Source organism: Empidonax traillii, unplaced genomic scaffold (assembly GCF_003031625.1).
Source record: "Empidonax traillii isolate 1590-97213 ecotype Southwest subspecies unplaced genomic scaffold, ASM303162v1 scaffold410:size520991, whole genome shotgun sequence".
Taxonomy (NCBI): domain Eukaryota; kingdom Metazoa; phylum Chordata; class Aves; order Passeriformes; family Tyrannidae; genus Empidonax; species Empidonax traillii.
Window position 1 is genome coordinate 430725 of NW_020955603.1, and position 21726 is coordinate 452450.

A 21726-nucleotide genomic window follows, 5' to 3' on the forward strand; every position below is an offset into this window, starting at 1 on the left:
TCTTACTGACAAAGAAAATGTTTTTAAACTATGTGTGATGAAATAGCATCATATCAACATTTGATAGAGGATTCAGCATCCAAACTTCGGAATAGGATTTTACCCAAGAAGTGAAGGCTTTCCAGACTTGGTAAAAAGCCTGGAGTACTGCATCCAGCTCTGGAGCCCTGAGGACAGGAAAGACATGGACCTATTGTATCACATCCGGAGGATGGCTGCAAAAATTATCAGAGGGATAAAACACCTCTTCTACGAGAACAGTCACAGAGTGGGAGTTGCTCAGACTGGAGAAGAGAAGGCTCCAGGGAGACCTTATTGTGGCCTTGCAGTACTTAAAAGGAGTTTGTACAAAAGATGGGGACGAACTTGTTGGCAGGAATGGTTGCAAGAGGACAAGGGGGCAACTATGTGAGGGTAGACTTAGACTCTATGTAAGGACGAAGTTTTTTTACAGTAAGTGCGATGAAACACCAGAACAGGCTGCCCAGAGAAGTGGTAGATGTCCCATATCTGGAAGCACTCAAGGCCAGGTTGGACAGGGCTCTGAGGAACCTGATGTAGTTGAGGGTGCCTCTGCTCATTGCAGGGGAATTAGCCTGGATGGCCTTTAAAGGTCCCTTCCAACCCAAACTGTTCTGCAGTTCTAAGCTGCATGCACAGTACTGCAGCTTCCCCTGTATATTTAAAGTGAAGTATGGTAACATATTTTCAAACATACAGCAGCTACTCAGTTACACCATACACACCCCCCAACTTTTGACACTGGAGCATCATCCCTCTCTCCCCAGTGTGCAAAAGCACTTCTCCAAGAGAACTTCTTTACAATGCATTACATCATATACACTGCTATTAAAAATTTAGGATGTGTTCAAAATGCAAGTCTCAAACAGCCAGGTTTTAGGTTATTCCTAAAGACAGCAAAGTATTTTACCCCAAGCATTAGTCTTATATGAAATTGATCTTATGTAGTTAACTGATATTTTATGATTTTACAGTGTAACTATTGGACTTCTGCAGACATGTTTGTAAACATCTTTCATGTGTTTTTCATTGCAGAAACCTCACAGTAAGAGAATGATGATGTTGGGAGATATTTTAGTACCTCGTAAAGAAAATGGTGGCTTCTGCATCCGTTGTTTGGGGCTGGAGAGCATCCTGGACATACTTCAAGTCCTGAACCCCACTTAGTTCTGGTAACCCAGAGGAAAGCATCTGCAGGAAATTAAAATTTACAGTTTTAATTAAATGAAACTAACATGCTTTTATAGTGAAATGGTTAAAACTCAGACTCTCAAATTCATTTGTAGATGCACTGAACTGCCAAATGCAAACAGTTACTTCTAATCAGCAGTTGTTCACCACTTCTGCTGAATTAAAAGCAGTTAAGAACACTATGCAGAGTCATTCATGGTATCTTGGTTTTAAATCTTCAGGAAAAAGGTAGGCAGTAAAAAAAGGTAAAAAATTTGCAAATAAACCTTCCTAAAATGTAGATTGAATGTTTCTGACTTTTAAAAGCATACATTAAGAGGTTTTGCAGCATAAATAGCATTTAATACAAGCCAGCATGACAGATCTATCAAGTTGCAATTGAATTTAAAAAATTATTACCAATGAAAGCAAGTTAAGGAAGAGGCTTGCGTGCTTCCTTATCAAGTTGTAAGCTTGGCAGCAGAGATCCACGAACAACTGAAAGCGAATCGTGGGTTTTTCCCCTCCATTGATGACATAAGCCATGTCAGACGTGAGCACAAACGGAGCTCGATCCCTGTTCAAAAAGCACAGAGAATTTGTAAGTTAATTATAAGGTCTATTCCTTGTCATGTGCTTCCTCCTCCCCTCCACCCCGGTGTAATAATATTAAATAATCCATTAATGCCATTTCACATTTTTGGATTGGGTTCAGCTCCCTCGTGCTACCTCAGATTACTTGGCACATTCACATGGTACTGGACCTACAGTCCATCTCCTGGATCAACACTTAAAGGCCAGGTTACCTTACAGTGCCTTCCCTCCCTCATTTCTGGAAACCATAACACATTTAAACAAATTTAATGACTACATTATCACCAGACTAAAACATAACTCCTCTATCCTGGATACAGATTATCTTCCTCTACACAGAGGATAAGTAAATACAGACTTGTTGTTCACTCTTTTCCACAATCTTGACATTTACTACTTTTCTTATGATCCAGAATCTGTTCTCAATTATTTCACACTCATATTCAGATGATCTCAGTTTCTCAGCCAATGATAACGTTCACCTCATAAGCATGCAATACATACATGGCATGACAATAGCTATCAAGGTCAAACTACACTGCAGCTTTATCCAGTATTCTTGGACAAGTGTAACTGGATTTGTGTTAGAAGTAAGACTACAAAATATCAATAAAAAGTTACATTAATCTTTGTCTGTACCAAAATACTTGGCTTTCATGACTTGGAAAGAAATTTGTATAGCACAAGGTTCTTAAGAAGTGAGTGCAGTTTGGAAGCACCAAAGTTAAATGACATTTATGAGACCAAATTCCTTGTTGATCTACCAGTAGCTAGAACAGTAATTTTATTTTAAAAGTTATGCCTATGTGCTTTGCCTTAAAATAGTTCCAGAGATCAGAATACTAAAATAGGAAACTGGAGCCTTTTTGAAATAATTCTATAAGTTTAAGTTCAAATGAGTTTTGGAAACTCTCTGGTTAAATTGGAAGATATTGGATTCATAATGAGTTGAGCAAATAAAAGGAATTAAAAAGATAATGCTTAGAATTATAACACTTACGAAAGGAAACTAAGAAAATCAGTTCATTCTCTAGGCTGCATACAATGAGAAAATACCTTTTAAAGCTACCAAACATCTGTGCATGTCCCAAAAATTTTCCAAAGTCAATGTGAAACATATGCCCAGTGTTTCGGAGCATTATGTTGTCATTGTGGCGATCACAAATTCCCAGTACATAAGTAGCGACACAGCATCCTGCACAAGAGTAAATGAAGTTTTCTGAAGCCTGGGAGGGAGAGGAAGAAAGTGAACTGAGATCAAGTATCAGTGGGGAAAAAAGGTCATTCATGCATTAAACTGTCAATGTTGATGAACATAAAATCCAAGCCAGATAAGACAGGCCCTAAAATTTGCTTTTTCCCAAAATACTGTTCTTTGAACAGACAGGTTTGCAAAAATCTCCAGAAATCACACTTTACATCAAAAATGGTCATGTTGCTTTTTATATAAATGAAAAAGAGGAGTTGAAGTCAAGTCACAAAACTATGTTAGCAAAGAAAAGGGTACAAGACCTTGTCTTTCCAATGTGTTTCTTAAATACACAAAACAAATTTCAGTGGAAGACCTGAAATACGAACTTTGTTCTTTCATTGGTTGGTATTTATTCCTTTTAAAAGATCTTCAAATAAGAACAACGCTAAGTTACCTTTTCATATTCCTCCTCTGTAGGGTTATACTTTCGCAACCATTCTGCCAGAGGTTTGTCTTTGAAAGAACCTGTCACTCCGTATTCCACTTGAATTTTCCTAAGTGTATCCGAAGCAGGAACAAGCTCTACCATGCCTTTATATAAAACACAGCAAAGTGTATTTAACCATCTCCTTGTGTTATACTGCATACACGCTATACTTGCATTTCCATTAATCAGTAGAAACTTTTCTTGACAAGGATGAATTTTATAACCTTAGACTAACCTCTTCCAAAACCCAGTTAGATATAAAAATAATTCTATTAGTCTACTAAGCCATTTCACAGACTGTGTTACAAAGCAAACCATGAAACACATGTAGCAATCCAACTTAGCTTCCTTTTCTACAATTCGTTACAGTCGCTAGAATGCACATATAAATTATACTCTTAATAATTACTTTCTACCACATAAACTATTATTATTCGTCTATAAGCAGTAACTGCAAAATATTTTGATGCTGACATTTCTCATACGCTGACACTGAGGTAATCTAGTAACTTAAACTGCTGTCAAGTGTTGAAACAGACCAGACAGTGAGCTTTACATGTGGCCTTATTTTGGGAATACGATTTACTAACAATATTTGTGTAGCTAAATCACAAAAGGAAAACATTCAGCTGATTAACAGAATTTTACTTCCATCTTGGCAAGAGCTACTAAAGGTAAATCTAATTTACATCCATTTTATTTTCCCACTTTAATCCTTCCGAGTACTTTAGGGACATGCTAATATTAGCAGCAAGAAAAAAATATGCTATGCAGATCGATTCATCATTCAGAGTAGGAGGAAAAGCCATCTGTTTCTCTAAAAAGCAAGTCTTGCATAAATAGGAGCTTTTTGCTTAGTTTTGCCAACCTAAATTTCCAACTTTTCCATGTATTCAAGAGTTTTTGTCATGCTGTTCTACCATCTGACTGAAGAAATATTTAAATTATTGTTTATCCTCTTAAATATCTTTGGTTTCTATTGGCTAACTCTAGAGAATTAGCTAAAACTACCAAAAAGCATGTTCAAGGTGCAGGGCAGTATTTACACTCGGAGTTCTGTGACCTACTTTCAAACCCAAGAGACAGCCTCATATTGCCAAAGAACTTTCACCAGCATATGACCCTAACTCTGGGGGATAGTGTGTGTGCATGGCAGGGGGTGTTTTAAATTTTTCTTTTTTACATGTTTCAGTACATGAATGATACTCCCTGACTCCACTGCAGCAGATTCCAAATATTTTAGAATTTTGGTTTTGACTGGAATATTTTTTCCACCGTAATTCAACTTTCAGAATAAGGATTGCTATAGGACCATTATTTTCTCGTGTTGCAATAAGAGCACCGAGAGAAACCTTGGCTTTTATCACTGTATTGATGTGTTTGCCCCACTGTTCACTGACAACAGAATGCTCAAGAGACACATTTAAGTGCCACTCAGCCATCAGGAAATTCAGAACAATCTAACATTATACTCTCCAGTACTGAAGTTCCTTGCAGTGGAACTGTTCTTTGGTCCCTTCTGCACTGAAGTTTTTCACTATGAGCATGACAAGAAATTGAAGTGGGAGAGCAAAGATTAAAGGCAGCATCTGGTTTTGCACCTCGGTCTTTTCCAGTTGAGAGACACTTGAAGATAACCATCCGTAGATCCAGTCCCTCCTGCAGCCAGATCTTATCCATGATCTTAATCATTTGCAAGGCCAACATATCTTGTCTCAGATCTTCTCCAACCTTAAATGAAAAAATCAAAGTTAACCAGAGGCATAATATGCTTTCAGTGAAACTAAACATCTCAGATTTTAATGGGTTTACATTCTAGGAAGTGATACATTATGCTACTTCCTCATAGTTACACAGCTAAAAAGAGAGGCTACAATTAAGCTTTCACATGTGGTAGACTTACATTTTACAACCTGCTCAGATGTTGGTTTCTAGATACACAGGAGCAAACTCACAAAAACTACGCTTATTAATCTATAAAGGTATGGATGTCTTTCTGTGTTCTGATTTGAACAGGAAAGTTATCCGAGAGCTTTAAGTCTCGCTGTCCCAAATTTGATTTGTAGTAGGACTGTCCATGGCAATCTTGAGTTGCTTTAGCTGAACACAGGTTTATTTTATCTGTGCTAAAGTTAACTGATAACAATGAAATGAAACTGTGATTATCATTCAACTTTTTTTCTCCAATACACATGTAAGGCCTACCTTAAACATCACGTTAATTTCTTCTCCCAGAGGGTCTGCATTTATCAGGGCAACTTTCAGTGGTACTGCATTGGAGCTGAAGAAAGAACATGCCTGCAAGTAGATTTAGTGTTAATAGTCAAAAAGGACCATTCCTGCTAGCCCAGAAAACAAGACATTCTGACAACAAGCAGGTTTGACACACAATGTGTCTATTCAGACTTTTAACACTGCAATTGTGGTGAATACGTGCTTCCTTTGAATAATGAGTCCTTTGGCTGTTATTTGTTGCATTCTTGTACAAAAGCCAATAGTTCTGCACAGTCATGTTTTATACATTTTGAAGGGAAGATTGAATAAAACATGAATAAATATTTTATCAGCAGCTTTTTTGAAACCTAGAAGATACAAATACATTTTTAAAACAAGCATGTGTTTCACAGTATTCTTCCTCATTTATCTGCTTTCAAGTAGATATTCATAATTTAATAGTTACAGTAGAAAAGGAAAGCAAGATGAACTGTCTCTCCAACACAGGAGTAGTTCAAGCGTTAACAGACCTTTAGGTTTTCAGTCATGCATGATGATATAATAAAGACCGTGGTTGAGCAGATACTGTCAAACCTTGCAGAGCTCTGGAAAAATCATTTACCTGCTTCTCCTACATTTTAGCTTTGTCTAGAATTAATTTCTACAAAAAGGTTTTGAAACTCTGAATGTGCAGTACCTTAATATTTAACTCTTTTGCCACAAGACTGGGATTGAGAGGCAAACGGCATTTGTTCTTCAAGAAAAACAACTGCACACGTTCCATACCATTTTGCAAGGCAACCTACAGACAAAAAGAAAATTCAGCTGACATTTTCCTAACTAGAGCATCTACAGAAAACTTCTGGACAAAGTTATCCTAAAACAAATGTTTTGACTCTAGAGTCAAAGGAACGCTAGGAACTATAACTGCTGGTTTAGCTATTAACAGTATAACACCATATACTGTATAACACCAGTCACCCAAGTTCGTGGGTTTTTTTACTGAAACAGAGGATAGCATCCCACTCTATCAAACTAAGTTGTATTACTAGCACATAAGCAGATAACCCATTCTTTTGCATAATGGGATAATTCTTCAGCAGTAATAGGTTTAAACTCATTTCCAGTTTATTGTATACAGAAACCATCCTATCGTATCACAGTCTTACGTTTCAGATGACAACAAACTTGACAAAAACATCAAATTCATTAAGCTTTTAACTTGTTAAAATGCATAGCAATATAAATTATACGTAACATTTTGAACTTAGACTAAAAAGACAATTGAACGGATTAGTTTTGAAGATATACTCAAGTCTAATCTTCCTAAAGGATATTAAAAATATATACACACCTGCCGAGCAGATCCACTTGCTTGTTTTACTTTTTCTGCTACCATTCCGAAGAGCTGCACTAGTCTGGTCTGCTTCTCCAGCTCTTCCCTAAGCCTTTTTCCACAGACTGAAAGAAAAGCTCCAAGAATTTGCTCATACCTTACACCAAACTTCGTATCATACAGTGTATCTTTAAGAAGCCTGAAATAAAGGATATACGTTAAACTTTCCTAAGGAAAACACTGCAAACAATGCAACGTTAAGATACCAAAATATTTGAATTAATCAGTACTACATATGTCTGAAGTTACTGATATATATAGGATGGAAATGGCAAAAAGTCTGTGCTTTGTAGAGGCACTATCTTTTCTTTCATTAAAAAACTCTCAGAACAATGTACAGTTTGTATTATAATCATTCATTACAGTTATTGTTATATTAATATTAAAAAGGATTTTTTTTCCAGAAATATTAATCTTCTTGTCCTCACATGCTACAAAGAACAGGACAAAGAACATCTTACCAGTACAGGTAGTGTGCTATTCGAATGCTTCCCAGTGCCCGAGCCAAAAGAAATTTCACAAGAGCACTGTCGAGATAGGTTTCATACTTCAATGCCTAAATACAAAGACAATGAAATAAATCATTCTAGATGAAGACTGAGGTTTTATGACTAATGCACAGGCAGAATCACCACAAATCCTTAAGACAGTCAGAAAGTGATTTTTTTACTCAAATTGTGTTCCCTACTATGCATTAAAGTTATTAGAGGCATGCAATTGCATTTCTGCTATTAGTCATCAGCAATTCCTTTGGGTTTTCAAGAGCAATAAAAATTCAAACTTCTGTGTAGGCAGAAAGTCTTACCTGTACAAACTGAGGGAGGAAATCTGTTAACTCATCATCACTTAATGACTCTATCCAGTTCACAGCTGTATTTCGTACTTCCTGATCAGCAAACCTACAAAGTCACCACAAATCCATACTAAGTTATCTCTGTTCATATAGGATTTTTTTTTTTTTGAGATCAGCTAGATAGAAAAGAATCAATATAAAGGCTTTAACAGCTAAAAAAAACATACAAGTTTGAGGCCCTTCATCACATAAGATGCAACCCCATGTGCATGTTTAGGGCAAGCACAGTAACCTCCCAAAACTTAGTGTTGACAGCTTGGTTCTACAGTTCCTGTCCTGTCACACAGTAGATTTTAGAATCCTAACCACTCTTGCTGTGCTTTCCCTACATGACTTGGTCAAGCCTACATCAATAAAGTAAGCACATGTTCTTTAAGACTTTGAGAAGACTCAGGTTTTGCTACAAGAAATTCAGCAATATTTTTCTGCAGAACACCATTCACGATCTGCTACCAGAGTCATTTAATGCTCAACAACACATACAGAATTTATTTAACGCTGTTTTTCTTACTTTGAATCAAGTAGTTCCAGTGCAGCTAAGGGTGATAAAGGAGGCCACCTCTGAAGTAACGAATATATTTCTGGAAGACTTGCCCAGTCCCAGTGAGGGGCACTAACCAATATTTTTGGTAGGCTACTAGTATGGCTATGACAGTAATGTCTTTTCTCCCACAGAAATTCTTTATCTTCTTTCGACAGCCTGCAGACAAAAGCACAAAATGCAATGACATTGCAATAGCTATTTCCTCTGCAAAAGTCAAAACGAGAAGCCAAATAAAGCCTCAAACACTAAGGAAACAGTTGTTCAAAGTTATAATTTGGGCGTTAAGTTTTAGTATAATCTAAAATAAACCAAAATGTTAATGTCGGTTTGGTGCAGATGAGTGGGACAGCCTGCCAGAAAAGCTCCCAAGGCACATGAACAGCCACTGCTCCCTGTAACAGAAACTGCCAAGCAGGAACAGACAACTGTAACAGGCAGCCAAAGGGGCAGCAATCTTATAACAAGAGATTATTATAACACCAACCATGGAAAACACAAGGAAATTCTTCAAGTCAGTACCATTATTTCACATGTTTAACTCAATCTCTTGTTTAAGTCTCTATAGGTCTTCACAATATATTTAAAAAAAAAAAAAAAAGAAGAGTATTAAAGAAAGTATAAAAGAAACTCAAGAATACATAAGCATTCCATACACTAGCCACAAATTGTCATGTGCAAAGAGACCACAGCTAGAAGGGATGAACATACCCAATAGTGTTATCCTTGGACAGAATGGCAAGGAGACGTTCCCTCAATGGTTTCTCTAACGTTTCTATGGAATGATGCACAGTAGTCTTTGCAGCTTCAGGAATTTTATATTCAATGTCAAATGCATGGGATGGGAAGTCAATCTGAAGAAAAAAAAAATGACGCAAGTCCTTAAGCACAGTAGAGAAAACTCACCCTTCCGGCAACCTCAGATATTTAGGCACCTGAACTCTTTAGTTCTACATGTGTAAATCTTCACACAAGTGGTTCTAATCTAGCCAGCAACTCAGACCATGTTTTGGGACTGCTAAGCCATGCCTAGTAAGGTGCCTCCTCTTTGGAGAGAAATTCAGACTCTGAGTTTAGAAAGAGAGGTGCTTATACTCTGTAAAGAAACTGGAGTTGCTAGGGCTTAGGTCTAGGCAACCCATAGCACACATTTCTGTGGATTTCTGTCAAAAATGTTCTCTCCCAGTACTGACAGGATATACTGCCAAGGTTCCTCCAGTTTCTCTTACTTCACGATAATTATTCAATTACTGATTTGTGTGGACTTCCAGGAGCTTCCCATTCTTTGCTCTTACTGTTTACTAATCGCTATTCTATACTGGCTTTGAAATATGACTTAGCAGTATTTACCCTCTCCCCAAAACATTCATCTATTATGACTCTTATAAGACTCACAAGTCACAATATTCAAACAAAACATAGTCAGAGCAAGTCAGAATTAGGTATAACCTGCAATACTATTCTTTCCATATTTCCTTTCTTAGCGGCCGTCCCTGACGCGTGATGCGGATGCGATGAGGTCCACATTTGCAAGAGCTTTGTCCCAGAAGTTAACAATCTGAGGAAAAAACACGTACAGGTATTAGTATCACAATCTGTTTACTTCACCGAGAGATTAGCTGTCAAATGATTTCAATTTTCACAGGATGTCTTCTTTACTTTAAGCGCTGCACACAACTATTAGGCAGAAAAGGCAAATGTTCAGTGTTGACACAGCTGACACAGATAAATTAAGTGCCCCCTGTTCCTTAGGTGAAAAAAGGAATCCTTTTGCCTCTGACAAATAAACTGAACACACACACTCTTCTTACCTTCTCAGAGAAAACATCCAGGCATATAAATATTACAGACATCACCATTTGCCTGGACTTCCCACATCACCAGATTCTGCAAGTGCACATCAAATGACATTTGCATTTGCCAGTGTATTCCCAAAATCAATACTACTTCCAATTGTAGTAGGGAACAACTGAGGACACCTTATAAATCAGTGAAGTGGTGAATGTTAGGTACAGAAAATTCCTATCAGTCTTTAAAAATCAAAATGCTGTCTCCAAAGACCACTTGAAGTATATTTTGAAAGGTGTTTTAGGGTTTATATGTATTTCAAATAAAGAACGGTTTGTTATATGTAAATATTGATTAATTGGGAGCTTATCATGCCAATAAAAGTTACCAAATCATGCCACTAAAGCACAACTGAACAGCTTGTTCTTTTTAATAATTCTCCAGTTTAATACTTGCCATACCCTTTCGTCTCAACTACAAGTAATGACATTTCAAGTCACTCTTAAGACACATTTCAGCTGAAGGGATTTTTACTTGGCTGTGAATTCTTCCAAAGCACATACATGACCATTTTTATTCTTCCTACATTTTAGTTAGCTACAAGTTTTAGCTCCTGCTTGCTGTTGCTGCTATTCTCAACTGTAACTGAAATATTTGAGTAGTATCTTTAACTGCCTAGGTCTGGATTTAATTAATGTAGACTGCAAGCAGATTAGTCCACTAAGCATCTCTGCAGCTGCTACATTCAGGCCCCTCAGCAAACTCTGGCACAACACATTCTATTGTAGTGTTCTGCATAAACAGAAAATCCAGTTTTCTCCCCAAACTAACTATGACAACATGAAGCAGAAAGACAAGCTAAATTTGCAATTCAAATCAAAAGCCATGTTTTCAAATACTGTGTGATGTGGTATTTAGACAGGAGACTGAAATGCACCATTTAAACAGAAGTCTGAAAAACACATCATTTATGAAAAGAAATCTGAGTTTCAAGCAAAGACTCAAAGCAGCTGCAGGCCATCTTTGCAATGCAGGAAGTCCTAAAATCTTAAACACCCTAAAGCTGTTGGAATCATCACCAGAAAAAGAGAAAACAGGACAAGTGAATTCAAATCTAGAACCAGAGAACACAAAGGACATGAAACAGGCACAAGCAATACACAGCAGTAACTTTCCAGGAAAGACTTGGCTGTCTTTCTGCAGCTGTGGTAGACAATTTAAGCTTCCAGTAAGACCTAGAAGTCAGAGCTCAAACAAATAGAAAATCTTAAGCATAAATGCTTATAAAGCTATTTTGAAATGGTGTGATCACTCGTGCAACATCATGCCTAATTCTGGCATCTGTCGTTCAAGTCTATTGGTTAATGTCTCCTGAGCAGCTACCAAAGTGATAAGCATTTTGGAATGCACTTTGTAATGGAAGTTTGAAGGACAAGGAAAGTTGAACCAACGCAGAAACACTTAGCTTGGGAAAGTTACAGTAGGCTTTTCATTCTTAGTGAAAAAAGTATAATAGGATCCAGCAGCTGTACTTGAAGGAAAGCCAATTCAAACTAGAACTATGTAATAAGTTTAACACAGTTGTTATTATCCCTTAAAGTTTTTAAAATAAATTCAGCTCTGACTCAAAAGGAATAAATTCTGGGATATAATAATCCAAACAATATTTGATTTCCTCAGCAGGTAACTTTTTTCAGCCAGTTAGATGTAAATCCTGCAACACAGGACCGTGTTTTATTCCCTATTTAATAGAAGGTTTTATTTCTGTAACAAGATATATAGTTTACAATTCTTACCTTTACCATGGCCTACTATAATCAGTGCCAGAGAGGCAGTTTCTATAGTTACTGTGAGTGGAGTAAGCTTTATACAAGGCAAATCGTATTAATAATCTTACCCATGTTTTGAATACTTACCGCCTAAAATCAAAGAGAGGTAGAGAAACTTGACCCAAAATTTCTGGGCCCTTTCTCTGCTTATTTGAGTCAGGGGAACTCCCACTACTTTGATTTAGGATTCCAAACAATGTCAGACATAAGACTGATTCCAAAGGCAACTGTGAAATCTGGATGGGGAAAATTATTCTATAAAATAAAAGTATTAAAAATAAGTCAGTTAGAAGAAAGGTAGTTGTTAGTAAGTTACAGGCTTATCCATATAATCCATTTATGCCTCTCGCTTTCAAAAAGTTAATTAACATTGCAGAACAAGTGGTAAATTTTCATGCAATCCTATTTCACTCCATCTCCCATACCAACAGTTTGTGAAACCTGCTAGATTGTACTTCTGCACTGCAGTCGGATTTGGAACAACTCTTTTTAATCTTTGTCTGTTAAGTCACCTTCCTTACACAGAACTGACCTGTCCAGCACAACCAGTCTTCCTGCTCTACTCACTAGGGGGACAAGCGCAATTCCATGTCAGCCACCTCCCAATCCCTCAGATTTATAGGGTCAGCTGACAATGAAAGAATCTATTAAGAAGTACTGAAAGTTAAATTCAAAAGGTACAAAACCTCTAAAGAAAGCAGTTCAGGGATATACACCTCACTGAGCCATCAAACTCCCATTTTTGTTTACACTGCTTTTACTGCATAAGATCTTCTTTTAGCTTGATTTCTCTGTAGCACATCACAGTTGCACTATAAAATACTGCACTACTGTAAGCAGTTTTTAAGCAAATTAGCAGATGTAATACACTGGCACTTGCAAGCAAAAGATCTGGCAATTAATCCCTTGCATCACCAGAAAAAAAAATGTAGTTGAAGTATTCTCTGAAGGCAGGTGTTCTAGAAACTCTCATTCCTGAGATGAAATAATTTGTTCACTGTAAACTTTCAGGGTATTCCTCAGGGTCTATCTCTGACCTTTAAAAGCAGTCAGGAGAGTGGATAAAGGGCACACTGGAGCTCACATGATGCTTCAGCCGTGACAGACTGCCTGATAACTCAAGTAGGAGAGAGTAAGCTGTACATAGATACTGAAAAATTTTCCCCTCTCAGTAATCAGACACCAGCTACCATTATCTCCCTGTTTTTTCTCCGCATGCCCTTCCTTCCTCCTTTCTACCCTCTTCCCCTGCCCCATAAAAACCAAGTGGAGTTCAGTAGCTCAAACTGGACATTCCCTTATGCTACAGACTGATACTCTAAAGCACTTCTGCATCTGCTCTCTTTATAGAAATAATACTAAATCAGGTTTTTAAATTCAGATGTAAAGTTGTTACAATGTATTTGGAACAAAAACCGACCGAGTATTAATGTTGGTAAAAGTGAGTTTTTCCTCTCCGTTTGCATAAATTGACCAGGACTTACATGATCCCTCTTCAAGCAGCACAACCTGTTCCCATTACAGAGAGTGTTACAACCTTCCCAACTCCCTATAATCGTGTACTACAAACACATTAGCACAGGGCACTTGTCCAGCATTTCCATTCCCACTTTTTAAATGAGTAGCAAAATATCGTTTGGAAAAATATTTGATTTTGGTCAGTAAGTCTCACACATTGTTCTTTGGACACTTCAAATGGAATTGGAACCAAGAGCTGCTTGAATGACCGTATTCAGCAGCTAGCTGGGTAAGTACTAGCTAAATCAAAATATTTTATTGAATTTTTACATGCTAAAGTCACTTACAGTTCATCCCATTTTATCAAGTAGAAGAAGTTCTTGTATGTGCCAACCTTCTTGGACTGCACAGGTTTGAACAGATCTTTTCCATTATGGGTCAGAGAACAAATCAAGTAGTATTTTTCATAACTGGACAAGGAAAAAAAAGTAAATTAAACAAGAAAAAAAAATCTATAAAAGGATAAACTTGACAATTAATTAATTACTTACTTTGACACCCAACCAGAAGAAATTCCATGAGCAGCAAATACTGTGAACTGGAGATGTTCTGTGGCAGTACAAGCTTCCTTGGTACTCTTACCATCTTCTGGAGAAATTGCTGCAGAACTGCTACAGGAATTCACGTGGAGTCGCACAAGAGCTTCAACTGCTCTTGTTAACTGGTCTATACTCACTTTCAGAGGGTTTTCAGGCTGCACTGAACCTAAATTATAATTTATTTTTAATGTATTTTTCCTAAATCAACCACCTCAGAACAGTTTTTAAATAAAAATTGAAGAACTTTACTCACCAGGTGAGCTCTTGCTAGTGTCATCACCACATTTTAAGGACACCTATACAGTAAAGTTAAAGCAAATTTCAATACTGAGAAATCCATACGAATTTTCCATTGCTCGTAAGTATCGTGTACAAAAATTATTAAATATCTGATTTAGGCCCATATTTAAGTTTATGTAACACATCTTTTCACTCAAAGCTCCTCAAGGGTTACCTGACAGCATCACAATTTTCATCCCATGCAGCAACTATTCATCGAGCTCAACAGTTCATGTTTAGTCAAGTCAACTGTTTTTGACACTCTTTATGAACTCCTAAAAGCCACAGGACACTGGAATACTGCTCGGGATACCCTGACTTCTCCAGGTAGAAATAAAGCTTGCTCAGGGCTGCTACGGATGGAAGCAGAGGTTGTTAGCTCTATTAACGAGTAATTGAAGTCTGAACAGCTGTTCTCTTCGTGGCATTTGTTAAGGTATCTTTTGGTGGCAGAGTTACTGCAAATTTACTGAATTAAAAAAATGTTAAGCAACTAAGAAAACTGAGCAGTAAGTACCGTTACTTTAGACTATATTTGTTTGCTTCTTGGTCTGCTAAAATGGAAGTCTAAACGTGATACAACACCATAGCAATGTCTAGTCTCAACAAAGACACTGCTGAAGCCAAAAGGTGGCAAACAAATCACAGGAATTTACTCCCTTCTAATCAGGAAGAGTTTCATGCCAAATTCAACTCCTGATGAAACTGAAGCTTTTAATGAAAACTGAGTCTGTGATTTAAAATCAAAACCCAGTGAACTCCTAAAACCTCAGAGAAAGTCTAAGAAGTCTGCCACAACTGCTGCAGAAGAATAAAAGCTCTCCTTACGCTTTTAATGTACTAATTGAGCATCTTGTCTACAGTTAGTCTGAACTACCAAAAAACCTCCCATTCTTATAAAAAATGTGGTCACTTCTTCCAACCACAAGGAATTACTTAAAAAAAACCCCAAAACCCAATATCTTTCAAAATGTTTAGATGCAACTGTTTCCAATCTTTAAAGAAATTTTGTTTCCGAAAGCAATCCTATAAGCCTTCATACATATGACTGTTCAAGTCAATGTGCATCAAAAAAAAAAAAAAAAAAAAAAAAAAGGCATGGTTTTACTGATAAAATCCCAGCCTTTTCAAACTCTAGTGGGATAGTGTTATTTTTTCGGAGTTATTTTTACACTGCAATCTAATTATTTCTACAGCTTTCTCCTACTAAAAAGCAAACATTGAAAAAATATTTGTACATGCTGTTTTCTAAATGTCTTCTGCACTTCCCTGCAAGAAGTTTAGTTCTTGGGACAACTATATTACAAATACATCACTGAACCAATGAAGCCAGAAGCGAATAGAGCATCACGTGAACTGCCACTCTAATAAGGCAGCAGGACAACAGAAACGGCATTACAAGATTATTTAGCTTTTTTTATTTGTTCAGCTTCTCCATTTGTTGACTTGAGACCAATTCTGCTCCAGTGAATCATTCATTGTAAGGTAGTTGCATCATCAAATCCTGTGCTGTTTGAGAGATTTTGGGTTTGTCCATATGCTCAGGAATGCAGGAGCATGAACAGTTAGTTTTAAGATGTTATTGCTAGTCACATAAACACTACTGGGAAAATGCATGATGTGAACTGCCCTTTAAAGCATAACTGCACTGATTTTAAAAAGCATGAGCTGTCAGTTCCCCTTAGTCAGATTTAGTGGCATCTGCTGTGACACAAGTTTCTAATTACAGAACCAGAAAACAGTACTTTAAAACTGGTTTTTAAAAAGTCACTATTTAGAAAAGGCAAGTATTCAACAAGCAAGTGATTAATGCATTAACAGCAGAGAGACATCAACAGAAGTGGAAAATATTAGGTAAAATAAATAAATAAAACTCAACAAAAAAAAGCCCAACATAATCCTGACCGAACTGTTGCTGGTATTTCCAACTACCAAAGATTCTGAAATACTATTTACCAGTGTTAAAAAGAGTACCTCAAAATGTAGTTTATAGTGTGAAAGTTTACCTCAGCGTTTTTAGTCCTTGGGAGATTAACAGCCCTCCTTAGCTTCTTCACTGATTCCGTTATTGCAGGAGTCTCTACACAATCCAATGTAGAACAGATTTTTCTGACAGTCTTAATTACATGATCTACTGCTTTATGCTGGTTCTAATAAGGAATGTATGAGAGAACAGATTGATCTGATCACAATTGTGTAACCCAGTATTGCTTTGATTTTTTTTTTTTTTAATGAATTGCCAAGAAAATTTCACTAGGAGATGCGTATCTCAGTTACATTAAACTGTGTGGTAACAATTTGATTAAAGAAAAACCTCAGTATCAAGAACTTCCTTATAAATGCCAAAAACACATTAGTGTGGATTCTAGAATGAAATCCCAGGAAACATTAGGAGGTTCCCAACCATTTTTCCATTAAGCTGCTGGCAAACAAGTATTTTCTAATGAGATACTAAGCTCAAATTCCCACATGGCATAAAAAGAAAGTGTTAGTTTAAAAAAAAAAAACTATTTAATTAGTGTGAGGAAGCAATTCTAAAGAAGCAGTGTTTCAACTTGAGTCCTCTCAAACACATAGGTTCAAATTACACTTACACTACTACTACTTACATTACAGTATTGCTTCCATAATAGAACTTTATCTTTGTTACTTCACTTTAACATACTTTTGAAAAAGGTTTCTTGCAATTTTTGCTTTAAATTATATTTAATTTAAATAGTTCTTCCAGATGAAGCAATTTAAAACTGTCATCTTGGAGCAGGTAGGAAAGGAAGGGATATTGCACACTTATCAGGAATCTTTCTTGAAAGGAACAGATCAGCTTCTAATCAGAGAATCAATATGCTGGTAGGTTATTTAAGACAAAGTTGACATGATCCTCACATTCTCTTCCTGCTACCCTTCCCATAAAAGAAAATCCACTTAAATTAAATCTAAATTATCCCAGATTTCTTGGGGTTTGTTTTTTAATGTAAGGAAAGCCTTCACCCAATTTTACAGAACCCATGTAGAAAATGAAAATATTTACTTAAAAATAACATTTCACTTTTTAAAGGTGTAATGTCTATGTTTCTTCCACAATTACTTATGAGCACTTGCAACTAAATAAGAAGGATTATTAGTGCAATATCCTCTCAGTAAGATGTAAATTGATTCCCAATCCCTACCCTCCCAGAGGTATTGTCATGGCTTTCCTTCAAGTGGATAGCAAAGAAGCCATTTGAATCAGAAAGCTTTTGAATTGAGAGTTTCCTGGCAACAATTAACTGTCCTGGTAAGAAAACAACCACAGAAGTCAGAGGACACTGTAAATATTTAAGCTGTACTTTCAAAGCTGACACTTGGAAGTTAACAGCTGCTTTGAGTCATGAAGAACAAAATTTCCACTGCTATTTTTCCTCACAGGCTTTCAATCTCAATAAGAAGACAACTGATAACTTTTAAAGTGTTCAATGATGTGAAATCAAAGCCTACATACAAATTATTTATGTATTACTTTACGTTTTTTCCCTTTGATTAGCAAACTTCAGCTACCGAACAGGTACAGGAATTCACTTCACAAAGTAAAAAATTTCAAATGCAGCAACTGCTGATTTTTGAACCTAATCATCACCTTCTACAAACTAGATCTCCTATCCTAAGTCTGTAGAAAGAGCAGAACGTAAGTCTGAATTGAGATGTTTTGCATTCCTCATCTCAGCCTGTGAAATCACAGTTGAACAAACAAGCTGAAGCAGCTGCAGGAGCAAAGCAACAAAACCACCACCATATCAAGCAGCATTTACAGCTCCCTCTTCTACAAAACGATTGTGTTCAAAACTACCCTTGAGAAGATGGTGAATCATCATCAAAGGAATTAAATAAATTAAGGGTGTATGTAAATAGTGGACATCAGATTGTTCAGACCTGCATTCCTGGAGAGGCAAACAAACATAGTGCAAGTGAAAAGTATTGCAATTAAGTAATTCGTTTCAAGCCTGCTCTTACAGAAACTGGCTAAGAAACACGGTTAATGTTTAAGCATTTAAGTCTCCAAGTTACACTATTATCAGGAGTTAAATGCAGCTTCTCCTTTGGGAAATGAGCAAAGCAGAGGTTACTTCCATAAGCCTGTGCATATGGGAAATCACTCCAAACTGCCTGACTTGCAAGTTGCTTTAAGCTACTTATCATACACCAAAATGGACAATGTTTTTGACAGGGTATTTCAAGTTAATCAAATAATGCAGAAAAAGTTTTACACTTTGTGTAAAACTTACTAGTATGTCTCAAACTTGCTTCATTTATAACTCCCATTGTACACAGCTATTACTGCTCACTATTGTGTAGATTTTTATCTGTTACCAAATATATCTATCATGGCTGTCAACAATGGATGTAGTCAGGATTCAGAACTTTTCCCCTGAATTTCTCTCTTCCAGCATTTTTGAGGAAAAGGCTGTTTTTCACCCCAGGACTTGGAAGATATATTTCTAATTGTGATGATTAGGTAACAGTTAGTTTGCAAGAAAAGGAATCTAAAATTCCATTATTCCAAATTCACATTTGACAGCTTGTTCAGATATAATTTCCCCAAGAATACCTGCAAGTCTTTTTCCCAGCTACCTTACTGGTGAGCTTTCTCACGCTACTTTTTGTTCAGCAGTAATTTACAATGACCTTACCTCATTCTTTAGAGCTATGTTAACTTGCTTATGATACACATCAAGAAGCTCTTCAATAGAAGGCCTGCCAAGAAATAATAGTTATTGAACACAAGAGCAAGAAGAGAACATAGGTCAGGAATTCAGCAGCAACCAGCACCTGGTTACTAAAATAACCACAAAACATTACCTTATAATAGGTTCCCTGAAAGGCTTTTCTACTTTGTAGAGGTGTTTGGTTAGATGAATGGGTGTTCTGTCATCATCTTCCTGCAATAAAATATTAGATCTTAAGTCCAGTTCTTGCCTTTCTATAATTTGTAATACTGTGTTAGAAGTTTAATTACTAATAGCTGTGGAGTGCAGGGGAAAAATATAAGGTGATTTCTTCAAAGAGGAAAAGAAATAACAAATTAATAGCCTACAAAATGTGTACACACAGAGATAGAGGGAACAAATAGCCATCAAGTGCATAACTACACAGATACCAAATATTCCCCCCTTCCTCTCTGATGGTCCGATACAGATTTAATTAAAACTCAAAAACTGTTCTCGACTTTTGGTTAACTCCAAAACTTATTGCTTCCCTTTCAGGCCTCAAGTTTAGTCCAAATGCTCCCAATATTATTTCCAAGTATAATACTTAGTCTAATAAGAGACAGTACCCATATTTGTATTATCTGCCCTGTGCAATTGTTATTTCACTTCCTCTTAGTATGAGAGGACACAATTTCCAACACCAAGCAGACCTACTAACTTGTTAGTAACACTGGAAAGTTACACCTTAGATCTGCCAACTCTGATGCAAACTCCCAACCTTGGGAAGTACTTACTGTCCGTGCCAGATCGCTGCAGATCGCACTGTGGGTCAGGAGCTGCAGTTTGATTTCTGTGTCCCACTTCCGGCAGTTCTGGATATATTCATGACTTCCTATGCAGTGCTTACTGTTAAACAAAGGCAAGCTTTAGTCACAACAGAGATATGCCGTGCTTTTAAAAAATCTCACATGAAATATTTAATGTTGTCTCAAAGTAAGGAAGTGGTCAATCAACTTCCACACCACACTTGATCTGATTTTTACTTCTGCAGAAGTTTTGATACACTATTACAGACCCCTGTATTTTCACTAAAGCTTCTACCTACAGCAACTAACACACAAACCAAATATTCTAACCCAGAAAACTAATGGGGTTTTGTAAACCATCATTTTTTTTAAAAAAAGAACCAAAACCCAAAATCAAACCAAACTAACCAACAATCAAAAAACCATAACCCCCACAGATTATTAGAAAACAGATTTTTTTTTTGTTTTTCCTGGTTGCTGGGATTTGAAGAGGAGCTGAAAACTACAACATCCATCTATGGAAATGGTCTCAAAACCTGCATCTGAAAAATGCTCTGTTTGTGTTCAACACAACAGATGACAGATTAGAACATATTTTTAGGGAGGTGTTGAGAAACTACTCTGCTGTATCCCAGAGCAGCTTGAAAGACTTCTGATCTTAGTGCAAAGAGTGACTCTTCTACATTTTTAAGATTTCTGCCTTCATACGTACAATCACTAGAAAAATACTTCCCAGTAACTGTGTTACAAAAAAGTATGAAATTAAATATTAATGAAAAGGAGTTTGCTTACTTCTGTAAAACTTCTTCTTGGCCACAGACTTTCAGGATATAGCTGCCAATGTCCACTTCATTCAAGTCATCATGCACCCAGCAAAGTGCCTGCATTATTATAAGCTCAACAGGGGAACTCACTGTTTAAAGAAATTACATCTAAAAGTTAAATATAAATCTATAGCGAGTGATATTAACTATTATTCACTCACAAATTGTAGTTATTTGATGAAATTGGTTTTTATATTTGTAGGAAAGACTCTTATGCTTCTATTGTCTTTTAAATGTCATCGTTTGAGATCACTTTTTTTCTCAGAAAGGTATCCCATGAAACTAGCCTGTCATTACAAAAAGCCCATAAATTATTTTAAAATTAGGATACAGTGTAGTCACTTGACCAGAAGTACAAACACAGTTTGCAGGACAGAGGATAGCCTTTCCTTTTTTTTTTTTTTTTAATTATAAATTTGCCATATTTAACAAGGACTTCAAATAGGTAAGTGATCCCAGAGGCACTTAAAAATCATTATCTGAAGAGCTGCAAGTGGAACTCCTTTAATTGTTCTGCTTTTGAAGAACTGAATATCAGCTGCAGCTGAGGCAAATCCTACTGAAAGTGTTTTTCACTTTTTCCTTTCCATTTGTCTAGGGCAGTTTCCACTTTGGACAGAGGAGATCTCAACATCAGCAAGCCTTTGCAAAAAGCAACTCTTAGCTACCAGTACTTTCGCATCATGTTCCAAATGCTTTTTCTGAAAATTATCTCTTTTATCCAGCAACTACAGAGCAAAAGAAATAATCCCAGTCAAACCCCAAATCCATTCCTCTACACCCACCAGCTGTCACTGACGAAAAATACACAGATATGTTTTAATAACACAAATGTTTAAATACAAAATGCTCTCTAGCCCTCTCAACCTAGTTTCCAGCAATCTCCTGTAAATCGTTTACAAGCAATATCAACTTAATTCAGACTGGGTTTTTTCCCCCTCCAGGGACCTTCCTAATTTTCTCAATTTATTTTTTTTTTTGAAAGAAATATTA

The 21726-nt window shown here is 36.6% G+C and overlaps 1 protein-coding gene across 2 annotated transcripts in view; it reads right to left on the reverse strand.

Moving 5' to 3' along the window:
• Positions 1-21726, reverse strand: part of PIK3C2A (phosphatidylinositol-4-phosphate 3-kinase catalytic subunit type 2 alpha) — a 51477-nt gene that overhangs the window by 7374 nt on the left and 22377 nt on the right. The window contains exons 5-26 of one of the 2 annotated variants that reach the window (XM_027893910.1): positions 20702-20822; positions 19898-20009; positions 19255-19334; positions 19086-19149; positions 16428-16571; positions 14396-14438; positions 14095-14308; positions 13891-14013; positions 12173-12340; positions 9918-10026; positions 9180-9322; positions 8439-8627; positions 7880-7973; positions 7536-7630; positions 7033-7213; positions 6376-6480; positions 5670-5762; positions 5066-5195; positions 3432-3568; positions 2842-3011; positions 1612-1768; positions 1103-1212 (exon numbers count right to left, since the gene is read on the reverse strand). In XM_027893910.1, the coding sequence (XP_027749711.1) occupies positions 1103-1212; positions 1612-1768; positions 2842-3011; positions 3432-3568; positions 5066-5195; positions 5670-5762; positions 6376-6480; positions 7033-7213; positions 7536-7630; positions 7880-7973; positions 8439-8627; positions 9180-9322; positions 9918-10026; positions 12173-12340; positions 13891-14013; positions 14095-14308; positions 14396-14438; positions 16428-16571; positions 19086-19149; positions 19255-19334; positions 19898-20009; positions 20702-20822 (2782 nt within the window). The remainder of the gene's footprint in view (positions 1-1102; positions 1213-1611; positions 1769-2841; positions 3012-3431; positions 3569-5065; positions 5196-5669; positions 5763-6375; positions 6481-7032; positions 7214-7535; positions 7631-7879; positions 7974-8438; positions 8628-9179; positions 9323-9917; positions 10027-12172; positions 12341-13890; positions 14014-14094; positions 14309-14395; positions 14439-16427; positions 16572-19085; positions 19150-19254; positions 19335-19897; positions 20010-20701; positions 20823-21726) is intronic. The other variant, XM_027893912.1, reaches the window with a different exon arrangement.